The sequence below is a fragment of the Ictidomys tridecemlineatus genome, unplaced genomic scaffold (genome assembly GCF_052094955.1).
Source record: "Ictidomys tridecemlineatus isolate mIctTri1 unplaced genomic scaffold, mIctTri1.hap1 Scaffold_3593, whole genome shotgun sequence".
Lineage (NCBI taxonomy): Eukaryota > Metazoa > Chordata > Mammalia > Rodentia > Sciuridae > Ictidomys > Ictidomys tridecemlineatus.
Window position 1 is genome coordinate 42,353 of NW_027522437.1, and position 18,579 is coordinate 60,931.

The 18,579-nt window shown below is 62.2% G+C and overlaps 1 protein-coding gene across 1 annotated transcript in view; it reads left to right on the forward strand.

Annotated features, from left to right (window-relative positions):
- The window catches only part of Cdh22 (cadherin 22), a 112,637-nt gene that overhangs the window by 41,682 nt on the left and 52,376 nt on the right, over window positions 1-18,579 (forward strand). Inside the window, exons 2-3 of the mRNA XM_078036419.1 lie at window positions 6,901-7,502; window positions 15,628-15,922. Coding sequence (XP_077892545.1) covers window positions 7,254-7,502; window positions 15,628-15,922 — 544 coding nt within the window. The 5' untranslated portion in view covers window positions 6,901-7,253. The remainder of the gene's footprint in view (window positions 1-6,900; window positions 7,503-15,627; window positions 15,923-18,579) is intronic.

Below are 18,579 nucleotides of genomic sequence, written 5' to 3' on the forward strand. Positions count from 1 at the left end.
CCGGGCCCCAGAGGACACCGCGTGGTGTGGCCCCGTGATGCCGGAGCTGAGATGAGCCACAGAAACCAGAACAGCGAGAGCCGCTCCGCGAGGTGGACACTCGTGCCCCAGCAGCCCCGGAGCCTCTGCAGCAGGTCCCTCCCAGGCCCGCTGTGTGCCCGGCTCTGGAGGAAGGAGTAGCTGGGTCTGTGTCATTCAGAAGCTGACCCGGGCCTCAGCGGAGGGCTCAGCCAGACAGATCTGAGCAGTTCACGGAAGAGAGGATGAGAGTCTGAGGAAGTCCAGGTTGGAACTGGATTCTGAACCCAGGGCCGGTCAATCCAGTGGTCCGTCAGTGTCACAGTTCAATGGATTTCTTTGGTCCTTTGGATTGTCTCCCTTCATCATCCCCAGATGGCTGCTGTTGCTCCAGCCATCACCTACTCACACATGCAGAAAACAACAAGTCTCTCCATCAGGCCTCTCTTTTTTAAGAGCAAAAATATTTCCTTAGAAGCTCCCCTGGAAGATATCTCTTTATATATCAGTGACCAGAATTGTGTCACCTGATACTTCTAAGCCAGTTACCGATGAGGAGAAGGAGTGTCTCTGATTGCTCTAGACTCACCACTGCTCGGAGAGGAGGGGCTGACACGGGGCGAGCAGAGGGCAGTCATGGGGATGCAGCAAGAAGGGGAGATGGCGATGGGCCGGCCGCTGCGGCCGCCGTCGTGGGTGCCTCCCCCGCTCTTCACCGCCGTAGAATCCGCCACTCTGCTGGCACTGCTCCCGGGTCCTGTCCCAGGGCTCCCTGCTCACGCTGTCTTCCCCCAACTCCTACCTCGCCTGCTGCCCGCGTCCACTCCTCCTCACCTCTCAGGGATGGGCTGCGTCACCGCCTCCTCCAGTGGCCCTCCAGGTGGCCGTGCATGGTGGCCTTCCATGTGGCCCTCCACGTGGCCCTGCATGGTGGCCTTCCATGTGGCCCTCCACGTGGCCCTGCATGGTGGCCTTCCATGTGGCCCTCCACGTGGCCCTGCATGGTGGCCCTCCACATGGCCTTCCAGGTGGCCCTGCATGGTGGCCCTCCACGTGGCCCTGCATGGTGGCCCTCCACATGGCCTTCCAGGTGGCCCTGCATGGTGGCCCTCCTCGTGGCCCTCCAGGTAGCTCTCCATGGTGGCCCTCCAGGTGGCCCTGCATGGTGGCCCTCCACGTGGCCCACATAGACCCGAGCTTTCCCTGTGCCGTGCTTCACTTTAGCTGCTTCTTGTCTGGGGGTTTAGGAAGACGGTCGCTGTCCCCAGCCAGGCCTGGCTGTGCCCCTGGGACCCCAGGACCTGGGAGGCTGAGAATGACCTGGGTGACTCAGTGAGACCCTGTCCCAAAATTAAAAAACAAACAAACAGCTTTTTAAAATAAGGACCAGGGTGTGGCTCGGTAGTAAAGCCATTTGCCTAGGAAGTGTGGGGCCCTGGGTTTCATCCCCGATACTGAAAAATGTAAAAACGTGTGCGTGTGCGTGTGCGTGTGCGTGTGTTCACGCGCACGTGCGTCTGTGGGTACGTGCGTTTGATTCCCAGGGCTTGGCTCACAATAATGTCCAGTATCTGATACTGAAGAGCTAAATGGGTATACAGTACACATGAGGTGCTCTGTAAGTGCTGCGAGTGTACACATGAGGTGCTCTGTAAGTGCTGCGAGTGTACACATGAGGTGCTCTGTAAGTGCTGCAAGTGTACACATGAGGTGCTCTGTAAGTGCTGTGAGTGTTGCTGGCCCCTGGACGGCGAGCACCTTGGGGCGGGGTTTGTGTCCTGATGACTCGTCATTCTGATCTCTAAGCCCCCGTCTGGCTCACTAGGGAATGTCCCACAGGATTGGACAAGGGGAAGAACTGGAGAGCAGGGCCCGCTGGCCCCGTCCAGGGCTGGGAACCGCCTCCCCGTGGAAATGCTTCATGGGGGTGGAGAGCGGCTGGCCCAAGTCCCCTGGAGACCACCGGCCTTCACCCCACCCACCACAGGACCCCCAGCTGCACGTGTCCAGTACCAAGTGTCCAGTACCAAGGGCAGCTCTGGCCCAGCAGGGCCCGTGGGCCGCCTCTGCAGGTGTGGCGGTGGCTGCCCGCACTGGCGGGCTGTTCCTCTGTCCCCCTGCCCCCCGCAACCCGTGGGCCCAACACAGCGACACAGCCTTCAGGGGGCCCAGCGCAGGGGTCCGAGAGGGCCACCAGGAGCTGGGGCAGGTGGGCAGCCCCGGCCTGGGAGCTGCCCCGTCCTCCCCCACCATGGAGACACTCGGGCTCCAGGCTGGGCGGGCTCAGGAGAGGAGGTGGGGAGGGGCAGGCGTGGCCATCTCGTGTGACGAGTGCTCTGGTGGCATTTCTTGACACAATCCCCTCCGGAGCCTTGGTCGAGAGCGTCCTTGCCGGGCGGGGAGGGTGAACAGGCAAGTGCACTGCCACAATCCGGCCATCGCCATCCTGTCCCTCCCTCCTGCCCCCTCCCAGGGTCCGGAGCTCCTCCAGCCCAGCCCACGCCTGGCCCCCACCAGGCGCCTTTGCTCAAGGTCAGTGGCAACCTCGGGGTCGCTCACTCCAGGGGTCAAGTCAAAGTGACCTATCAGGAGATGACCATGAAGTCCATCTTCTCCCCGCGACACTCAGGCCATGGAGCTGAGCCAGGCGGTTCCAGGGGAGGGTCCCCTGCCGCGCCCACCGGCTGTGCCCTGCTGGCCTCCCGCTCCTCCTCTGCCCGTCCTGCTCCCCTCAGTCCGCCCCAGGCCTCCCCCCTCCTCACCCTCCCAACCTCAGTCCCCGGGGCCGACCTCCCCCAGCTCCCGACCCAGGGCCCAGGCGCAGTGCCCCCTCCCCGTGGCGACCAGGCGTTGGATGTCAGCGTCCACCAGGAGACTGAGGGGCAGCGTGGGGCCCTGACCCAGCTCTTTCCCCCGCACGCCTCTGACCCACCAGCATATCGGGGCCACCTGAGCCCCACTGCTGCATGCCACCATGACACCCACCTGGTCGTCCACTGAATCCCCAGCCGCCTCCACTTTCACCACAGCCCATCAGCTCGTGTGGTGCCTCTGCACAAATCCAATCCACAGGAAAGAGACCTTCAGGTCAAGCCACCTCCACGCGTCTCTGACCACATTTTCTTCTACACACACCCCCGCCCCACTTCGGCACCACAGAGTCCCTTGATTGCCCGCCCTCACCCCCAATGTGCACTGACCTCAGGGCCTTTGCATTTGCTGTCCCTCTGTCTGGAATGCTGCTAATGCACAGCTGCCGGCTCCGGCCCTCACTTCAGATCTCTGTTCAAACGTCATCTTGATAGCAAAGCCCTTCCCTGAGCAGCCTGTATGAATGATCACTTCAGTGACAGACGGATGACAGGTAGCTAGAAAATCCTACCGCCCCCTCCCCTGCTTGCTTCTCTGTGAAGCACTTACCATCCCTGACTTTGTCTCGGTTGGTTTTCTGGTGCTGTAACGGGATTCCTGGGGCTGGGTCATGTATAAAGAAGTTTATTTTGGCTCACAATCCTGGAGGCTGGCAAGTTCAAGGACAGAGTAGGGTCCTTGGTGAGGGCATCGCCACGGCCTCCCGGGTTCTTACGAACCCCACCTCTCAACACCCCACAGGCGGCCGCCAACCTCCAACCCCCCATGTTCCAACCGGGCTCAGTGTCCAGTCCCCTGCCTCGCGGGACAAGGCGTCCAGCCATTGATTTTCACTGGAACAACACAGAGTGGGGACTCATGCAGGGTGGCGGAGCGGATGGATGAGCAGGGGACGCGGTGCGTGGTGACATGGGTGACGGCAGAACCACGGGGTAAGGCTGAGGGTTGAGACCTGTGCCCGGGAAGGCCACCCACAGGCACCACATCTCACAGAGGGTCTCAGGAGAGCTGGACACAGCCCCAGGGCTCCAAGCCACCCCCAAGCAGACGGGATGCCAGGACAGGGTCCTGTAGTTGTCACCTACCAGGAAGAGCAGCTGGAACAGGGGGCGGGGGAGAAGGAGGCCCAGAGTCTGCGGCAGGCTGGCGGCTGCCCAGAGTGGCCGAGAGCTGGCAGGCAGCCAGGGCACCTGGCCAACAGGCCCGAGGGAGGACCTGGCAGCTGAGGTACAAAGGCCCCGGTGGCAGGAGAGGTGAGGACATGTGGGCGGGCCGCCCCCACAGGAGGGTGCTGATTGAGCCCAGCAGGGGGCGCCCCACCTGCTAAGCGGGCCCCAGCAGTGGGCTGCGTCCACCCCAGGGCACCTTGGCCTATCCCCCACAGGTGCCCAAGCCCGGGGCAGTCCTGGGTTCGAGGCTGCGCTCCTTCGCGGGGGGCTGTGCAACTTGGGACAGCCCCACTCCACCTTCCCCAGGCCTTGCCCCAGGCGGCCCTTCCCCAGGTCACCCTCTGCCTGTCCTCCCGGGGCCTGGACTGCAAGGCCCCACCTCTGGACCCGTCTCCATGCTGTTCCCCTGTGGGGAAGCATTTGGTACCCAGTCTCTCCTCCTTCTTCCATTCCACCAAATGCCCCTGCTCGGAGGACCCCTCCCCGGGGCCCGTCCACGGCGACACTCACCCCTTCCACCATCCTGCCGTGGTCTTCTCCTGGTGCCCACCACGCCCTGACACCATGTTGCAGATTTGCCCCACCATGGTCTGTCCCCACCCCCGCCCCAGAAGGCCAGCTCCACAGGGGCCCGGGCTCTGTTTATCGCCACGTCCCCAGGGCCCAGCACAGGGCCAGCGTCAGGGCAGCATGGTAAATATTTGTGGGAAGAGTAAGCGCAGAGCCAGAAAAGCTGTGCCGTCTTCTAATGACTGGCTGGACCTCGCTGTGGCAGGCAGAAGGACGATTTTAACAGTCTGCTGAACGCCTGAGGGAGTGGCCCAGTGCGTTTCTGACCCCTGCTTGCAGTGGACACTGGCGTTTGATGAATGAATGAATGATCGAGCACCAGTCCCCGCCCCCCCTTTGCAATAGGTATTATAAGCCAAGACTTGGGGGAGGGAGAACCCTGGGCATCTCCCGGAGCCTGTCCCCCCGGGGGACAGCCCCGGCCGCCCTCGAGGTCCCCCTCCTTCAGGGCCTCCCTCTGCATCCCTGCGGGGCAATGACAGCCCCGGAACTGCCCTGGAACTGACTGTTGGAGCCGGGGGAACAGTTCCCGCAGTTGCGCAGGGAAGTCGTAAGCTCCAGGAAATGAAGGCCTCGAGTGCGCAGCCCCCTCCTCCCCATAACTCCAGCCTCGCTGTGCCAGCCGGGCCACCGTCATGTGGGAATGTCCCCAGGGGCGGCAGCACAGCCTGGGGACTGCAGAGTGGGCCATAGGATGGGGAGCTGCGTGCCCAGACCCACATAGCCCGTGGGGGTCAGGATGGGGAAGGGGGGCGCTCACAGCGGGACACGGGGGGGGGGGTTAGTTCAGGGCAGGGCCTGGAGGGACCGAGGGGACAGCGGGCTCAGGGCCCATTCTCCCCTGCGGACTGCTGGTGTCCGCCATTACCCAGAATCCCTCACGGCCCCTCCAGCGTTAAGCCAGGCCTCCAGGCCCCGAAGCCCCTTCCATCAAGTTTCCAGAGCCACCTGGGAGGAGCACAGGTCCGCCACCCGGAGAGCTGCTTCATCTCTCCCTAGAGATTCAGGCCACTCCCCTGGCCCCCGGCTCAGGGCACACCGGCCCCCGCCCCTGGTCCCTCTGCCCAGCCACCCACCTCAGGTTCCAGCCTCACTCCCGCGAGCCAGACCACTGGTGTGTGCGCCCTGCCACCAGGATGCCACCCTGTTCCCCCCTGCTCAGAAGACCCCCGCCACCAGGAAGCCGCCCACCTCCCCACCTGCCTCCTACAGTGCCACAGGCCCAGGTGGCCCGCATACACACACTTCCACGGCCGGCCCCAGGCCACCTGGTACTCGGGTTGTGGCTGCAGGGTCTCACCTCCCACCCCACCAAACTGCAGTCTGTCTGCCTTGGCTGCAGCATCCAGTCCAGCCTGGCCAGGGCTGAGGCGGGGGAGCTGAGCCGCTGGGCTGGGCGGATCCGGAGGTGGGGGAGCAGGAGAGGGGACTGAGCCCCTCGCCTCCCTGGCTCTGGTCTGTGCCTGAAATTCCTCCATTAGAGCAGCATGGCCGTCCCCTGTAAACACCCACATTAAGCCATTATTCATCATTAGGGCTTGAGTAGGCGTGCGTCCCTCAGATCCTTTCTTGCTGAAAGCGGGGATCTGATGGAGGGAGGAGGGAGCGAGGGATTGATCTGTGGACAGTGCTGGCCGGGGGTGGGGGAGGAGAGGGGTCCAGACTCAGGGAAAAGATTCCTGGGGGAAAGTGGACACACTTCAGGCCGGCGCAGAGGGGTCGTGACCTGCCCAAAGTCACCCAGGACACCTCCAAACGGGACCCCAGTGCTCCATCCATCCAGGGGACAGAGGAGGTGGTCCCTGATGTGGCTGAAGTGGCTTCTCGTGCTGCAGTGGGGGGGCAGGAGGTGGGCGGCAGGCTGGGAGCCGCACCCAGCCCCAGGAGGCCGGGTCTTGAAGACCCCTGTGAAAGTTGCAGGGGGCTGGGGGGTTTCCGGGCAGAGAGACGTCGGCCAGAGGCAGGAGGAGCAGCCTGAGGTCCCTGCCCCCTGGGCCTGGGGCTGCCAACAGTGAGAAGAAGCTGGGGGGGGGCAGTGAAGAAGGGGCGCAGAGGGGTGGCAGAGGGTGGGACAGCAGGGTGGGACAGCAGGGTGGGCCATCAGGGACAAAGGAAGGGTCTCAGGCTAGGATGGGGCTGGGCTACTACACGGCGGACTCCAGGAAGCCAGGGCCTCCACTGGCCACTACTGTGTCTGTCCCACCCTGCGCAGTGCCAGGTGCAGGTCGGTGGCCCTGGACAGAAGCCCTGGACGTCTCTGTTTCTTCCGCAGGCTCTGGATGGCTCGGGAGGCGCCCTAGTCCCGGAAGGATCGGAGCAGCTCGTCCTCGCCCCTCCTGCTGTCTGCCTGGGGACCATGGCGCACCGCGCTGCCTGCTGATCGGCTGGCCCTGGGCTCCCGGCTGCTGTCCATGCCTCGGCGCGGCCGCCGCGACCCCCAGCAGCCGGACGGCCCCGAGGCTGGGCGGCTATCAGAGCCGCGGGCCGGTCGGGTGCCCCGTCGGGGGCGGCGTCCCGGCGGCCACGCGGAGGCCACCATGTGACGCGGCGCCCCTCCGTCCTACGACCGAGCCTGGCGCCTGCTGCCCCCGTCCATGCTCCCGGGCCGGCCCCGCGCAGCCAAGCATGAGGCCGCGGCCCGACGGTAGGGCGCTCCGGGCCGGGGCTGCGCTGTCGCCCGCGCTGCTGCTGCTGCTGCCTCTGCTGGGTCGCCTGTGGGCGGCGGGCAGCCCCGCGCCGTCGTCGGCGCCCGGGGCCGGGCAGGAGGCCGCGCAGGAGGGCGCGCAGGCCGGCCGCGTGAAGCGCGGCTGGGTGTGGAACCAGTTCTTCGTGGTGGAGGAGTACACCGGCACGGAGCCCCTGTACGTGGGCAAGGTAAAGTGGGGCCCGCCCGGCCCTCCCTACGCCCTCAGCACCCCTCCTTTCAGGGTGGCCCGCCTGGGCACCGCCGGGTCATGAAGCCCCCTTCTCCACCGCCCCAGCAACGGCTCTCAGCCCTGTCCCTCCGTCATCCCGGAGGAGAGAGAACAGTGAGGGGTAAAGCCAGCCCATCTGCCCCCGGTGCCAGGGGAATTTAGAAACAAGTTTGCAGATGGCCTCATGTCACAGGCTTGCTCCGGTCACTTGGCCTAAAAGGCTTCCATGGCTTCCATCCTCCTGGGGTCAGCCCAAGTTCCGTCCATTGACTATAGAGATCCCTTCTCCTGCAGCCCCCTCCTGCCACTCCAGGGTCTGGGGCCCTCTGAAAGCCCCCACCACCGCCCTGGCTCCCTCCGGCCACACCCCACTGCTCCTTGCTGTCCTCCTCCAGAGCCCCTCCTGCAAGATGCCCCCCTGACCAGCCAGCCCAGGCCAGGTCCTCACTCCCTGCCTTTCAAGGTCCCTGTGTCTCTCCTCATCCCACTTTAATTATGCATGTGTTTGCTTGATTGTGCAATTAATGTGTTTCTTTCCTATCAAGCCATGTTTGTTTTGCTCACCTTTAGATCCCCAGTGCACAGACATTAGCTCACCAACTGCTCATTAAAGGAATGAATGAATGAAGCTACCTTCCCGCGCGCGCCCTGGGTGTGCTTGCGCCTCTGGCTGAAGGTCTGTGCCCTGGGAATGTAAAGGACTGAGAAGGACTGTCATTCATTCAGTCAGTCCTCCTGGGGCTCGGGTGTGATGTCGGGGAGGCAAAGGTGCGTAAGATCCCATCTCTGCCATTTGGGGCTCCCCAAAGTGACGGCGACACCCTGGTAGATAAAAAGTCTCACGAGCCAGCACCCGGCACTGATTAGGCACTCGTAAATGGTCTCCATTGCCTGGGTTTTGTGGTATGAGTAGGAGTTCCGCAGGTTGATGGGGAAGAGGGTGGAGCCTTCGAGGCCTGAGGGAGCCTGGCCCGTTCAGCCATGGGTCTGCAGTGAGGTGTTGAAGTGACAGGTGGCTGTGACTGCAGGGGGGAAGCAGGCAGTGCCCAGGGACAGTTCTCTGGCTTTTGTGAAGACCAGGTGGCCTCCCAGGAAGTAGTGGTGGCCAGGACTGAGGTTTCCAGGTGGGGCATTTCTAAGGCTCAGGAGTCAGCTCTTTGACAGACGCAGGAGAGTCTCGGGTCAGCCTGCAGGTCTGACTCCGGGAAAGCTAGCTCTGCTCTGGGTCTAGACACCCTTGTCCCCATCCTCGGCCCCTTTCCTCTCCCACCTGTGGCTGCAGTTGACCCTCAACTTGGAGCTGAGAGCTTCAGCAGGTCCCCGCCTGCTGCTCAAGATCACCCAGCAGCCGAGGGACAGAGCCCGGGACTGTGGACCCCCACCAGGGCCGGGGCGGGGAGGGAGGGGCCTGTGCCCACTGCAAGCCAGGCGAGCGCCCAGATCACCGGCTTCGGGGGCAGACACCCCTGGCGGAGGCTGGGTTCTGCCGTCCCATTCCTGTGTGACCTTGAGCAAGTTACTGCGCCTCGCTGAGACTGTCTCTCCCTCTGTGGAAGGGGGGCTCCGGGCGTCACCTCCTGAGGTTGCTGAGGATGTAAAGAGACCTGAGCGAGAGAGCGCTGAGCCTCGGGCTGGCTTGGGTCGTCATCATTATTTTTTAATATTCACCTACAAAGCACTGAACCCTTGAGCTGCAGGTGGGAGTCGGTACTCCCTTTGGGGGCCAGGAAGCTGAGGGCAGGGGCCGGAGCCACGCAGCAGGCAAGTGGCCCTCCAGCATCTGCAGCTGCCTGAGCTGGGGTTTCCGAGTCGCAGGTGAGAAGCAGCCACCCGCGGCCTGACTGTCCAGACCTGGCCAAGACCTCCAGGCCTGGCCAAAGGCCTGCGGTCCAGGGAGACCCCAGAGAGACTGGAAAGGACCTCACGCACCTGCCCAAATGTCAGAGGAGGGGGCCGCGTCTGCAAGGTGCCTCCCCCACGTCCTGAATGAATGAGAGACCCGCTGCCCGCCCCTGGCCTGTAGCCTCTCAGCAGCACGAACGAGTCTGCTGACCGCGGAGGGAGGGTCACATAAGAGGGAAAACCAAGGCTCCGGGCTGGGGCGCCTCATGCCAAGGCCACACAGCAACATGGCCGCAGAATCAACCATAAACAGGTGCCCTGACCCCCGCTCCTCCCCACTCCGTTTCCAGCCCCTATTAAGCCGGGGCCTTGCCTCTTCTTAGCACAACCTCTGCTGTCCCCACCGCTGTCCCCACTGCTGTCCCCACTGCTGTCCCCACTGCTGTCCCCACTGCTGTCCGGCCCCTCCTCCTCCTCTTCCCCCTGTAGCCCCATTCTCCAGGCTAAGGCCACTTCCAGGCGCTCACACCAGGGTGCACCTTCCCATGCCCTGAGCAGCCTGGGGTTGGCCGGGGGCTGATGGCTCCACCCCAGGCCCAGGCCCCAGCTCTGCTGCTCCTGATCTCTCTCTGGCCATGTGCTTAGCCTCTCTGAGCCTGAGTTTCCTTTTCTGTTGAGTGAGCCTGTTACCAAGACCTCCTCGGAGGGCGGTGGCGGGAGAACAATCAAGCGAGCACCCATCACAAACCCAGGAGAGCCCCGTCCTGCCCTGCGCTTGCTGATAGTCTTCATCCTTCAAGTCCCACCCAGATATGTCCAGCCCCATCAGCACAGCCTCCACGAACCCAGCCCAAGCCCAGAGACATCTGGGCACCCGGACGTCCTAGAGTCTCACCACTAATTGCAGGAGGTGGTTATTAGCCCTCCCTCCACCTGAGGGGTGTGAACTTGGGCTTTTAAAAATCCACCTGGCCCCTTCCTGGGCAGCTGAGCTCAGGTGTGTACAAGGGCCCGTGTGTGCACACGTGTGCACCACGCACACTCTTGCCGTGTGCTCCTCGCTCTTCAGGAGAAAGGACTTCTCCATGGTTTCAGTGAATTCACTGTTTCCTGTCCCCCCACCCCAGGGAGCCGCTCCGAGCACCGTCCTTGTTGAATTCCAAAGGTAGCTTAGCAACAGAGCCCTGCGGAGTGAACCCGGCCCAACGGCAACCTATTTTACAGACGCCTCCTCCATCCATCAGTCACCAGCCGGCTCCTGTCGGCACCCACAGGAGCCGCCGGCCCTCGGTGGTGATTGTCACGGAGGCCGCAAACAGCCCCCTCCCAAGCCCTGCCCCCCACTCACCTGCTCGCAAGACCACCCCCAGCAACCTGGCAGCATGCCCACGAAGCCCGGGCTCACACTAATCCCCTTCCAAACTGTAATTTCCCCGGAGGCTTCTGTTAGCTGCATGTGGATTTTGTAGGATTTTTAATTTTTTGAAAAAGATAGAATTATGGGGTCAGCACTTATGACCAACTCCTGTGGGCGGCGAGATCTATTTTAGATATACGGCAGGATTAAAGTGGGGAGGAGAACAGGTTTAATTAAGTTGCTAATATTTAAGGAAAATTGATGGACTCCCGGTTTACGAGGAGCACCCCTGTGAGCAGACCCCCGCGATCCGGGAGGCATTTTATGTGATTTGCTTTCCGTTTAAGTCCCGGACTCGTTTTATTTGCGTAGCCGCACTGTCCGTTTAATTGTCTTTAATAAGGAAAACGTACCTCTGCTCGCATTTAATTTTGATTTAATTAGGAGGAAGTAATTAATGGCCTCGTAAATCCCATGTTTCAGCCCCCCTGGGATAGGAAACCATCACTCTTGTGTTTTTCCTGGTGTTTATGATGGAAGGCCGCCCTGGGGGGATTTCTCCTCTGGGGCCGGCCTTGCTGGATGCACTGTTGAGAATCCTGGGTGCGCTGTCAGATGGCCTCAGGCTGCCTTTAACAAAAGCTGTGTGGCTTGAGGTAAGATTTGGACCCTCTCTGGGCTTCAGTTTGCCCATCTGTATAATGGGGAGAGAATAGTCTCTGACTCACAGAATCATTATGAGACATCCCTGGGATGATGGTAGGGTCTGGGACTGTGCCTGGATCATAACAGGTGTCCAGTAACTGTCCTTCCTGGTCTAGATCCAGTGTGCCTGGACTGAACAGTGACTGGGTCCTCCCGAGGTCAGCTGTGTGTCATTTCTCGTTTATCCCACGGGTTGCCCTGCGCTGGGAGACGGGAAGAGCCATGTGCCCTGCTGTCAAGGAGCCTGCAGTCTCACACTGATCTGTGCACACACACAGGTGTACAAGTACACTCACACACACACACACACTCAACCCGCCCATGCCCCTGGGTTTCTCTGCTGTCATTGCCAAGGTCCTGGTAGATGCCGGGTGTGGGGAGCTCAAACACAGAGGAATGGAAATCAGACCATGCCCCCGACGGCAGCTGGGGACAGAAGTACACAGAGATGTCCCAGGGAGAGTGGAACAGAGAGGCGTGTGCATGGGAGTGCAGGGCACTCGGGAGGGCTGCCTGGAGTAGGAGGTGCCAAGCCTGAGAGGCAAGAAGGTATTGGGGAAGAGCCAGGTGCCCAGAGAGCCAGGCTGGGAGTCCATGTTCCGTGTCAGGAGATGGGGAGGACAAAGTGGGAGGGGAAGGGGACTCTGATCTGCATTGAGCACCTACTATGTGCCAGAAGCTTCCGTGTACTATCTTACGAATGTTAGAATGTGTGGGGAAGCCACACCAGCCTTATTACATTTGACAGACTGAGGTTCAGAGAAGGGCGGCCACCGCCCCAGCGCCACATGGCCAGTCAGTGGCCAAGCGAAAGCCAGCTCACAGCTCCTGGCTCCAGAGCCCGTGAGCCTCCCTGACTTGTGATTCGAGGTCCTTTTCCAATCGGAGGAGTGGAGGTCACAGAGAAGAGGCCACCGATGACCGGGCCTGCTGGGTGCAAGGCCACCCCCCAGCCCCCAGCCCCCCGCCTTCCCCTCCCCCTTCCTCCTCTGCTGCAGACGGTAAGCAGCTCACGGGATTCCCGAGGCTGCAGAGGGGTGACGGCCCTTGGGGGTCAGACAGACCCAGGCCCACCTCAGACTCTCCACCTGGAGACGGGGATGCGTTTCACACTTCCCAAAGTCAACTTCAGTTTTCGCGGACCGCCTGAGGCAGGTCTACACACAGTAGGTGCTCAGTAAGTGACAGCGCCATCTTCCACCCTCTACTCAGAGCTGAGGGTCGAGGGCAGAGTCAGATGCTCCCTTTCTGCTCTGGAACCAGGATCCCGCCCCCCCACATCCACAACTCCAAACTCTTAGCTCCTACCCGTGCCGTGGGCCCTGCTGACTCCCCAGAGAGCAGCCACGGCCCGGCCCGAGCTCCGTGTCACCCTTCACAGAAGAACATCGATGACGTCACCTCTGGGTTCCACTCCCTCCTCCCGGCTCCTCCCTGATCAGTGATTCCTGTCCAAGGTCTGAGTTACAATGTCCAGGCTCCAGGCGGCGGAGGGAAGGCCACTTGCAGAGAGCTTGGGTCATCGCCAGCAGGCTCTCCGTTGATCCCCACCAACCTGTGCCGGGGGGGGGGGCGGGGGGGCTCCATCTGATTTCTGAGGTGGGAAAACAGAGCTCGGAGAGGGGAAGTGACCAAGTCCCCGGCCATGACATCGGTGAGCCGCAGAGCTGGGCGCCCGGCTTCCCACACCGAGCCCCGTGGGGAGCGGACTTTCCCTCTCCGTCTTGGTTTCCTCATCTGAGAAAGGGGACGAGGAATGTGTCCCTTCACTGTCCCCACGAGGCACGGAGGCCGCCTCGGTGCTCAGAAACGTTCGCTGATTCAATCAGCAGATAACGGGGGAAGGGGGAAGGTACCCCAAGAGGGACAAAGCCCACCCCTACCGCTGCATGTCCCCGGGCAAGGGGGCAAGAAGAGCCACCGGGAGACAGGACTCGTCCCGCCCGGGCAGTGCCAATGATTCAGGGCCCACGTCCTGAGATGATTTTATTGGGGGCATTAAACTGAGTTATGAGGTTTTTACAATCCAGCCACTTATGAGAAATCTATTAACAGTAACTGGACAGGAAGAAGGCTTCTCGGCGGAGCCCAGGACGGGCATTAATTGGGGCAATCTATAACAGGATGGGGGCCCGGAAAGGTTCCACCCGACGCCTCCATTTACTCCCCGCAATTTCTGCTGAGAATCAGCAGACTCGCCAAAAAGAGAGAGATGCCCATTAATCGGCTAATGAAATATGAAAATGTTTATGGGCCATTCAATCTTCCAAATGGCACTTCTATAATCCACCTTTCAGACACCACGTTCTACCAGCAGAATTTACACCCGGGCTCCTCCCTCCCTCTCCCTGACGGGATGGATTCATTGGCTCCCGTCTCCCTGCCAAGGGGGCCGGGTCCACGGCAGCCCACGCTGAAAGGGACTTCAGGGACCGTCTCGTTCATTACCCCACCTCCACGGACGCCTAGAGGGAGCGAGGACCCGTCCAAAGTCCCCGGCTTCCTGAGATGGATCCCCCTGCTCAGGGCTGCCTGGGAGGTTTGGGCACTGGAGGGTGGAGTCTTGGGTGTTTCTCTTTGCTGAGAAGACAGACTTGCTGGCTCCTCCCCCAGGAGATCTCCGTGCTTTAAAAGGCGCCTGAGCTCTGGAGCCTAGCAGGACGGAGCCAGTTACCCACAGAGATGGTTTGGAGATCATATCCTAGTCACGCCGGCTGTCATTTATTGGACACTTACTATGATCTTCAGCTGGCACAGACAGGTCTAGTGGTACCAGTGGTTACCATGGCGCAAACCCTCCACACCCACGGCCAGTAGCCCACCTCCTCCCCCACCCCTGCTCTCTGCCCCTCAGACGTCCCCCTGTTCCGGCCACCACAGAGCTCCTGCCTGGCCCAGCAGGATTCTGCTGCAGGCCACTCCACAGGCAGGGTCCCCACCACACCGACTGTTAGATACTGTGCATGTCGCTGGTGCTGGGCAGCTGCGAAGGGCCTCAGGGACTCTCCTCTCAGTGGACCTTCAACTCCTGCTACTTGATGGCTGGAGTTACAGATGAGGAAGCAGCCCAAGAGAACTGTGACTTGTCAGAGGACACACGGGACAATGACACGGGAGCCAAGGCGTGCCCAGGCCGCACCCCTCTTCCTTCCTGGGGGCTCCTCTGCAGAGGCTTTAGGGTGGAGCAGAAGAGCCCAGCAGGGAGTCAGGCTGCCGTTGGTGGTCCAACATGAAGCACCTCACCCCACTTCTCCGGTCCTCAGTAGGAAAAAGTAATAATAACGAGGAGCAAGGCCGACTCTAGCAGAGTCTACTTCCCAAAGTGCTGAATGAGATGAGGGCACAGGCCTCCTGGCACCCTGCCCAGCACGCAGCAGGTGCTCCTGCGGTTGTGTCCCCTTCCCTCCCTCTCCCTTCACTCTCGTCCCCTCCATGTGCCAAGGCCCGGGACTGCTTCTCCTTGTGCTGGCTGAGAGGCATGTGGTGCACGCTCACCTGAAGCCTTGGGGAGTCGGGCCCGTGACCCAGGGTGCGCTCATGCTCCAGCAGCTCGGCTGCACGTTGACATGCAAACCCAGAGGCTCTGCCCTGGACTATGGAGTCCAAAGCTTCATTTTAGTGAGATGCCCAGGTGATCAGGCTGCACAGCAAGGTCTGAGAAGCCCTGGCTACCCTGATCTTGGAAGATTGATCGTGGTAATGTAGCTTGATGTGGAGAGATCTTGGAAGTGGACAGCTCTGGCGTTGGAGCCGAGCCTTGCAGGGCCAGTGGATTTTCAGTAGGCAGAGAGATAATAAGGCTGAGGGCTCAAGGTCGGAGCCCAAGGGCTCTACAAGCTGCAAGGAAGCATCTCTGGACTTCTTTATATAGGACAGGGAGCCACGGGAGGGTTGGGAGCCAGGAAGGATGTGTTCAGACCGCCCTCTGAGGCCGAGAGCGCCGGCCCAGGGAGGGCAGGCTGCAGGTCAGGACCGCAGCAGGCGGAGCCCCAGAGGGCTGCTGAGCACCCCAGGCCTGAGACGGCTCAGATGGCTCTGGGCCACAGGGCCGAAGGTGAAGGTGCAGGTGCGTTGGAGGAGAGGTGCACAGGAATGGGCCCCCAGGCCGGGGTGGGCGGCAGAGAGGGGCCCCCTCCCGCCCTCCTCCCGCCCTCACTCCGCCCTCCTCCCGCCTCCCCAGATCCACTCGGACTCGGATGAGGGTGACGGTGCCATCAAGTACACCATCTCGGGAGAGGGCGCTGGGACCATCTTCCTGATCGACGAGCTGACGGGCGACATCCATGCCATGGAGCGCCTGGACCGGGAGCAGAAGACCTTCTACACGCTGCGGGCCCAGGCGCGGGACCGCGCCACCAACCGCCTGCTGGAGCCGGAGTCGGAGTTCATCATCAAGGTGCAGGACATCAACGACAGCGAGCCCCGCTTCCTGCACGGCCCCTACATCGGCAGTGTGGCCGAGCTCTCGCCCACAGGTGCGCCGCGGGAGCCGGGTTCCGGGGGGAGCAGGGTGACGCGTCCCCGGGTGCTGCCAGGTGCTGGGAGGGGCAGGAGGGACAGGGACTGCTGCCCGGGGCACCCGGTGCAGATGTGAGCAGGTCGGAGGGGCACACCTGTGACCTCAGCCACATCCACGCTCACAGCCTGCACACGGACTCGGTGACACACTCAGGCATACACTAGTCCCAGGCACAGACACAGCAGCACACCCGGGTGCCACCCAGCCCCACGCACGAGCTCAGCTGTCCCCCTGTGAGGAGCCCGCTCCCAGGCTGCCCCCGCACAGGCAGCATAGGACAGGGCCACACGCCAGCCGAGACCTGGGCCCAACTCGCAGGGAGGCTCAGCTGCAGCCAGATACAGCACAGCCCTTGGCCACAGCCCCCCGGGATGCCACCCCATCTCCAGGCACAAGTACACAGGGACACCTGCCACCCACCGCAGCCACAGTAGGTCACAGTGGACCAGGACCCAGCCACACACCCAGACTCCACCTGGCACCTGGACCCGGCCACACTCGGCCCCTGCGTCGGGAACAGCCCTCGGGCAGACAGAGCCTCTGGGCAGACTCCGCAGCCTACGGGACCCAGGCACAAGCCCAGGCAGCCATCGCCACGCCGGTGGCCTGTCCCCGTCCACAGGCAGGTCCCTGTCTCTGGGGGGCTGTGTGCGAGGATGTGGCAGAGGTCGTAGGTGTGGCTCTGTGCAGGGGCACAGCCCTTCCTGGGCACAGACCTCTTGGCTCACCTCCCAGGAGGTAGGTCCAACTGGCCAACAGCTGGGGACCCAGGCCCACGCAGAGAGGCCCGACACAGAACAGTGGCATGTCCCCGGGGTGGCTGCCAGCAGCCAGGGAGCTGCACACAGTCAGGTGCACAGAGAGGGCAGCAAACAGTGAAAGGCACACCTACAGGAAGACATCGGGCACAGCCAGGCTCAGAGCAGGACGCTGAGGCTGAAGTTTGGAGGACCCTGTGGGGTCCCCAGACTGTTGTCTGGCCATCACAGCACCACAGAGCCCAGGCTCCTGAGGAACTGGAGTCACAGGGTGAGGGCACAGCCAGTACCCGCCGCACCCCTTCCCCAACCTCGTTAGCCACGAGAGCCAGCTACAAGGGAGCAGCACCGGGTCCCCGACAGCACTCCACGGCCGGCTCCCCACAGCCACGGGCTCTGTGCCGTCTCCGCACCTCCCCGAGGCCCGGGGTCCTGGGGTTCACAAAGCCTGGGTCAGAGGCCGGGGGTCCTTGGGTTCTTGGAGGGAGCATAATCTCTGCTCTAAGGATGAGGGGAGAGGACGGGGAACAGCAAGGGTGTGAATGGGCTGTGCGCCTCGAGGGACACGTGGGGCTGACACACACGCGCATCCCACACCTGTGTGCACATGCGTGGCCAGTGAGGGGCACTCAGGCCTGTGCACGCTCGCGACCTGCCGTGGTCTGTGGGAACAGTTCCTTCATGCGTTCATGTAATAGATATTTGTTGAGTACCTACTGTGTGCTAGACACTGGGGACGCAGCAGTGAAAAGGCAGGCAGCATCCTGTGACCAGATCCCAGGCAGGAAGACCACGGCCACGGTTTGTCTTTCACGCTGAGCCTCTGGGGGTCCGCGGAGGCTTCATTTAGAAGAAGGACAGGATCTGGCTGAGTTTAACCGGATCTCGTGGCGGTTCTATGACGCGCAGGTGGCAAAGGCAGGAGCCCGTGGCCCCTGGAGGGGGACATTGCAGTTACCTAGCTGGGGACCCTGCGGTGCCTTGGAACAAGACGGTGGCAGTGGAGGTGCTGAAATGGGGTCGACTTGTGGGTCTGTTTTAAGGTAGAGCTACAGCGTTTGCCAGTAGATTAGGGGTGGGGGTGGGAGACAGGGAAGGGTGCTGTGGGATTCCGGCCTGAGTGGCTGAGTGGACGGTGTCCATTTCCTGAGCTGGAGGAGCAGCTGGGGGAGAAGGAGGGGGAGCCGCGTCGGTTTCCGATACGCCGAGTTCCGGGTGCTCCTGAGGCAGCCGGTGGAGGGAGAGGTTTGGAGCGGCCATTGAGTAAACAGGTCCCCCAGAGCCCTGGGCTGGGAGACGCCTTTGGAAGTTGTCGGGGGCAAAGAGCCTGGCAGAACTTGGAGGTTAATTTTGTCCCTAGGGAACTGGGGCTCAGAGAGATGGAGACTTGCCCAAGGTCACCACAAGCCAGAGGCCGCTGCAGTCCCTGACTGCCCGGGTCCCCAGCCCCACCCCACCCACTGTTCCCCCGGCCTAAGAAGCCAGGTCCCGGCTGCCCGTGCTCCAGATTCACCTGCACATCTGCGCATGGAACACACCAGAAAGACAGCAGGAGGGCCGGGTCTGAGGGGCCCAGAGCTGCACCTTAGACAGCTCCCCCGCCCCCTGCAGGCTCTCGGCCTCCTCTCCGCAGCTCCAGGGCCAGGTCTGACTCACATCCCCACTGAACAGCCAGCAAGGCCAGGCCCAGGGAGGAGAGACCACCCTGGTCACAGGGCACGTCTGACCCAGCCGGTTGCTGGGCTTGGCTCCCAGACTCTGAGGGGCCAAGTCCTGGTGTCACCATGAGAAAATTCAGTCCAGAGGCCAGCGATGACTCATCCAAGGCCCACAGAGCAGGAGGCAGAGCGAGCCG